Genomic DNA, 6,500 nt, shown 5'->3' with positions numbered 1-6,500 from the left:
TTGCAGCCTTTTTGCTGGACTCTTCCTACTTGGTCGAGTCCAGGAAACTGACATCAGATGTGTGTGTGTGTGTGTGTGTGTGTGTGTGTGTGGGCGGGATTGGGTGGTTTACTAGGACATTTTTTTAGGTTACAAACTGGTAATTATAAGGGTATTATGCTATAAATGTGGTTTATGAGGTCATTTCTAGTGCAGTTACAGAAATACTCAAACCAGCCCGTCTGGCACCAACAATCATCTATGCGATTATCTAATCAGCTAATCATGTGGCAGCAGTGCAGTGCATAAAATAATTCAGATACGGGTCAGAAGCTTCAGTTAATGTTCACATCAACTATCAGAATGGGGAAAAAATTTGATCTCAGTGATTTGGAGCGTGGAACGATTGTTGGTGCCAGATAGGCTGGTTTGAGTATTTCTGTAACTGCTGATCTCCTGGGATTTTCACACACAACTGTCTCTAGAATTTACTCAGAATGGTGCCAAAAACAAAAAACATCCAGTGAGTGGCAGTTCTGTGGACGGAAATGCCTTGTTGATGAGAGAGGTCAACAGAGAATGGCCAGACTGATTTAAACTGACAAAGTCTAAGGTAACTCAGATAACCGCTCTGTACAGTTGTGGTGAGAAGAATATATACTGTATATATATACACATACATACATACATACATACATTCATGTATAATTAAACAATAGTGTTACTTGTGTACCTTTAACCTGTGAAATTCAACCCCCAAAACCCATTAATCTCTGACCACAATCTGTCATGAAAGGTGTGACAGCAACCTGGAGTGAGTAAAGGTTATTGCTGCAAAAAAAAAAAAAAAAGAAAGAAAGAAAGAAAGAAAAAAACAACACATCTGCAACTAAGGAAGAAAAAAACAGCCAACAGATAAATTTTTGAAGGTAAAAAAAAACCTATTTCCAAAACAAATGCAACAAAAACACTCACATTAATCCATTGCTAACTTCAAATGTGAAAATTCTCAGAGTGATCTCCATGCATAACAATTTCCCTCTGTAATTATTTGATCATGATTTCCAGCTTTATTGAACACCCACTTCACACTCCTTACTAAGTTCCATTAGGCTCCCCTGACAATGTCTTGCAGTTGATAGTGTCTACTTTATCTTGAGGCCTACAGAGCCCATGATATTAAAGGCCCAGAATTACTCTTATCTGCCGCCTGTAACAGCTAAGGGCAGGGGTGTGAAGATATGACTCATTCTTGTACTGAAGAAGGCTAAAGATTTTCAGATGGCAATGTTGCTAAATATGGTCTCTAAATGAGCTCTTCAGTATATCCTGTTGCTGTGTTCTGTCAGCTGTTGGTAAAAAAAAAAAAAAAAAAATGATAAAATAATCTTTTATCTTATAAAAGAGAGCAGAAATATTTCCACTTTCCATCCACTGAGATTACATTTTTGTATCTTTACCATGTGGGACAAGTATGTAGGACCACTGCACTGTCAAGCGTTGTTCTTCAAAACCCTCCTTATGGAACCACACTCTTAAATCCATTTCCTGGATCACTAAGCTTTAGACCTAGCCAAAAATGAGAAAATGGTTCTGACATTTCCAGTGCATCATTGGGTGTACCCATGATCCATGTTAGGAAGATGAACTCAAGAATGTGAGTTACCTAAAAATATCCTTTTCAAGTCTGGTATTGATTTGGAGTCAGTTCAAAGAATTTCAAATAAGCTGATGTGCAGATATAAGAAAATACATATCACCATCTGTTTTGCTGGTAGAGCTGGCTAAATAAATAAATGTTTGTACAATAAAAATTGACACTCATGGGAGAATTTATTTCCATACATTTGTTGTAGTCCTCAGGTATATTGCAGATAGTAGTGCACATTAGCTAAGCAACAGCTGTGACATTGAGCACTTCCTGTTGCAGGACAATTGTACAGTTGCATATATTGTTAAAGGGATAGTTCACCCAAAAATGAAAATTCTCTCATCATTTACTCACCCTCCTGCCATTCCATACGTATGACTTTCTTCTGCTGAACACAAACGAAGATTTTTAGAAGAATATCTCAGCTCTGTAGATCATCACAATGCAAGTGAATGGGTACCAAAATTCTGAAGCTCCACAAAACACATAAATCTGCATAAAAGTAATCCATAAGCCTCCAGTGGTTAAATCCATATCTTCAGCAGTGATATGAAAGGTGTGGATGAGAAACAGATCAATATTTAAGTCCTTTTTCACTATAAAATTCTCCTTTCTGCCCAGTAAGTGGCTATATGCACGAAGAATGGGAATTGCCAAAAACAAAAGAAGAAGAATTTGAAAGCAGAAGTGGAGATTTTTTAGTTAAAAAGGACTTAAATATTGATCTGTTTCTCATCCACACTTATCATATCACTTCTGAAGATATGGGTTTAACCACTTGAGTCTTATGGATTACTTTTATGCTGCCTTTATATGCTTTTGGAGATTCAAAATTTTGATACCCATTTACTTGCATTGTATGGTGCTAAAATATTCTTCTAAACATACTTTTGTGTTCAGCAAAAGAAAGAAAGTCTTACACATCTGGGATGGCTTGATGGTGAGTAAAAGATGAGAGAATTTTCATTTTGGGGTAAACTATTCCTTTAATTGGAGCATTCACAGACCTCCAACTAAAATTTCCCATGAAATGGCACTTTCATCAACCACTTCTGAAGTGCAGCAGATCGGGCCTGTGTACTGAGGAAACCCCCTATTTTCTTTGAAGGGCGCCCAATAATAAGTTGTTCTATTTATGGTTGCAATAGTTGTATATCAGAATAGTTTTTTATTTTATATTATAAGAAGACATAGTTAACCAAAAGGGCTCCTCTATAAGTTACCCGCTGTCATCTCTGTGGCTTTCCTTTTCTGACATACCCTTTATTGATACAGTGTTTATTGCACATATTGTTGCTTAGCAACTTGATGCATTGGGGTGGGCAGGGGTTGGGCCACAAAACTCCTCTCAGTGAGAGGGAATGGGCAATTTTCAGTGGACCATCTAATTTTGATATCTGAAACAAGCATCATTGCAAGATGCCATTGCTTAAGTGTGACATGAGGGAAAAGTGTGGGCGGAAAAGGATATTCATTTGTATCAGGCTGATGCCTGACTCAGTCTGTCTCAGCTCTTTGCTACCATCTTGTGATGCAATTGTGCAATGAGGTTGTGGTGGCTGGAAATGAAAATATCACTGTTTGACCTTGGAAAACAACCACAAAATAAGGAGCCTTTTTGGATAACACAACACTCCCACTGAATTTTAAAATGAGATGAATTGATGTGTATTATTTAATTTACAATTCTATGCTTTTAATTCTGAAAGATTAAAGTCAGTTAGTCACAGCTATTCTATTGGTCAGACCAACTTGCAAGATAAATGTTCACAAAATCAGATAAATGCAGAAATAACTAAGCATCACAAACTATTTATGTTGCAATTGCATAAAGTCAGAAAGGTCCAGAGCATGTCTACTAACATACCAAATATATATACAGTTGTGCTCAAAAGTTTGCATACCCTGGCAAAAATTGTGACATTTTGGCATTGATTTTGAAAATATGACTGATCATGCAAAAAAACTGTCTTTTATTTAAGGATAGTGATCATATGAAGCCATTTATTATCACATAGTTGTTTGGCTCCTTTTTAAATCATAATGATAACAGAAATCACCCAAATGGCCCTGATCAAAAGTTTACATACCCTTGAATGTTTGGCCTTGTTACAGACACACAAGGTGTGACATACACACACACACACACACACACACACACACACACACACACACACACGTTTAAATGGCAATTAAAGGTTAATTTAATATAATAATAATAATAATTATTATTATTATTATTTATTATTATTATTATTATTATTATTATTATTATTATTATTATTATTATTTGAGAGGGTGATCAATTTGACCAGGCAATAATTCTACTAGACAGCAAAGAGGAAGGAAAAACTGACACCCTCCCACTAAATATTTTTAATATTCCTCTACATGAGGACAGAGATACATCTATTGAAATGCTTGTTGGGTTAAGACGCACCTGAAGGTGTGTAAACATTTAAGAGGGAAAATTAATTGAGACATATTATGCATTTTACCTTTATGAAACTATTTACAAGATTCGTTTAAATTAAACTGCAAGGATATGCTGGTTAAACATGACTGCTTTGCATTGTTGTCATGGTTCCTGTGGTTCCACCTGGAGCTCTCTTTATTTTCTTCACATCCTACAGTCACTAGGCAACCACACAGTCAGAGAATCGGGCTACAGCAACAGATGTTTCTTTTTTTCCACTTCAAGTGAGGTTAGGAGGAAATCTCACATTTAAATAAAAAAAAATGTCCCTCTTAAGCCTACATTTCCCATTTTATTTTCTATTTTTGTGGCACAAACAGCTTCAAGTGAAAGTTACATTTCTCAACAAGTCTGTTTCTGCCATCAACCAGCGTGCGTTTACAACCAAGACTGCTTTAACCCCGTGGGAAATGCATTCGTTTCAGCATCAGTTCTAATAACTATGGAGCTGTAGTTCATTTTATGCACCGATAGATGGCGCTGCCGCTATCTGAATTAACCAGCCACAGAGAAATAGATGGGAGGGTCAGGCCGCTGTTTCTCAGTTTCAAACACACACACACACACACACACACACACAGTGTCGTGCATGGACATTAAGTGAACGCTTAAAGTAGGGGTTGTTTGCGGACTCTTCCCGTGTTAGACGGGTCATGCTGTCTTCGTAAAGGTAATGAGCCGCAAAGTCCTCGGGTCTCGGCTGAGCAGCGCCCACAAACTGCATCGAAGCTGGAATGACTGGCAGCCCAGGTCAGTAGCGCACCACACGTTCAAGTGCTCGCACTACAGGCCGAGGCTTCAACGAGGTCTAGCTCTCGCGCCCCTGTATCAAACACAGCCGAGCGCTCTCTCAACGTGAGGATACTTTAAAAGAGCCATTTCTAACCCGTCATCCCATAGCACACCTTATGACGCTATTGTCGTACTCGAATCTGTGGAAATCTTTGTGAAGACGCCACATGGTTAAACTGACAAATGTCTAACGCTCATGTTAATTTTTCAGGCTGTTTAGCAAATGCTAGCACATGATAACCTACTAACAAACGCTCATGATATTCACCATGTGGGTGTGTGTTCGAAAGCCGTGTTTGTAAAAAATGAGCATAAATGTGCCCTTACATGCAGGGATATTTGGGACTTTGGCGGACATGATGATGTATCTTGAGTGTCGTGGCATTCATTTGTGGTTTTGTGAGTGTGAGGAAAAGCATGTGGACTGACACGTTTAGCCACCAGCTACGCAATGTTTTTATTTCAAATTTGCGGTAAAGGTGAGTGTCAATTGTTGACTTTTCGAGGCAAAAATAATCTCATACTGATTTAATGCCTATTCAACGCCTTTCGCCATAGCTCGATTAGTTTTATTGCCACACAAATTGCAACGCTCGATCCGTTTGTCAACCAGCTACATTATTTCTTCGTACCGCCTGGCTGAGCACCTGTTAACTGATTTCTAATCTTAAAAAGTTGTTTTTCATCGCACATTTAAATGTTTCCATAGAGTTTAATTAGGACAAGCCAGTAAAAGAGTGGGCTTTCTTTCGCTTGTCTGCCCGTATGTCAGTAAGCATTCCGATAAATTGGCAGTGAGTGCTTTAAACTTAAAAATTAATGGTCATCCAAAAATAATAATTCTCATCATTTACTCACCATCATGCCATCACAGATGTGTATAACTGACTTTCTTCAAAAACGAAAATCTCAGCTCTGTATGTCCATTCAATGCAAGTGAATGGTGGCCAGAACTTTGAAGGTCCAAAAAGCATATAAAGGCAGCATAAAAGTAATCTCCAGTGGTTAAACCCATATTTTCAGATGCGATATAAGTGTGGGTGAGAAACAGATCAATAGTTAAGTCCTTTTTTAATATAAATCTCCACTTTTTATGCTTGGGATCAATGCCTTTTTCACGCATCGATAAACAGAAGATTTTCACGATGATTTTATATATATATATATATATATTCATATTTAAATTTGGCTGCTCATTGCACAATAGTCTTTTTTTTTTTTTTTTTTTCAAACATTTTTCTGAACACAACTTTGGTAAAGTGTGGGCGGGAGGGTAAATTGAAGGGGATTGCACACCCGACGTGTCTGGCGGACGACATGATGCATTCAAAAATTCTATGAAGGTACACACTGCCAGTGCTCGGCGTCAAAATTCTGAAATGTCATAGAGCTCAACTTCGCATTGTTTTCCATTAAATTCTATCCAAATCATTATCAAAAGACAAATATTTTTTACGCTAGCCATCGCTGGATAAAATATTGTGTACAAGTCTATTTATCTTTTATATAGCCTACACAATGTATTGTCAGTTACAAGTATGTCATTTTGTGGTTTGACAGCTTGAATGAAAGACCTATTCAAGGCTACATTCAGAGAAATTG

The 6,500-nt window shown here is 37.6% G+C and overlaps 1 protein-coding gene across 3 annotated transcripts in view; it reads left to right on the top strand.

Moving 5' to 3' along the window:
• Positions 1 to 4,626: 4,626 nt before the first annotated feature.
• The window catches only part of LOC127451342 (serine/threonine-protein kinase SMG1-like), a 46,372-nt gene continuing 44,498 nt past the window's right edge, over positions 4,627 to 6,500 (top strand). For 2 of the 3 annotated variants that reach the window (XM_051715951.1, XM_051715950.1), the window contains exon 1: positions 4,628 to 4,856. In XM_051715951.1, the coding sequence (XP_051571911.1) occupies positions 4,780 to 4,856 (77 nt within the window). In that variant the 5' untranslated portion in view covers positions 4,628 to 4,779. Of the gene's footprint in view, positions 4,857 to 6,500 lie in introns of all 3 variants that reach the window. The other variant, XM_051715949.1, reaches the window with a different exon arrangement.

Source organism: Myxocyprinus asiaticus, chromosome 14 (genome assembly GCF_019703515.2).
Source record: "Myxocyprinus asiaticus isolate MX2 ecotype Aquarium Trade chromosome 14, UBuf_Myxa_2, whole genome shotgun sequence".
In the NCBI taxonomy this organism is placed as follows: domain Eukaryota; kingdom Metazoa; phylum Chordata; class Actinopteri; order Cypriniformes; family Catostomidae; genus Myxocyprinus; species Myxocyprinus asiaticus.
This window is presented reverse-complemented; position numbering and strand designations above follow the sequence as displayed.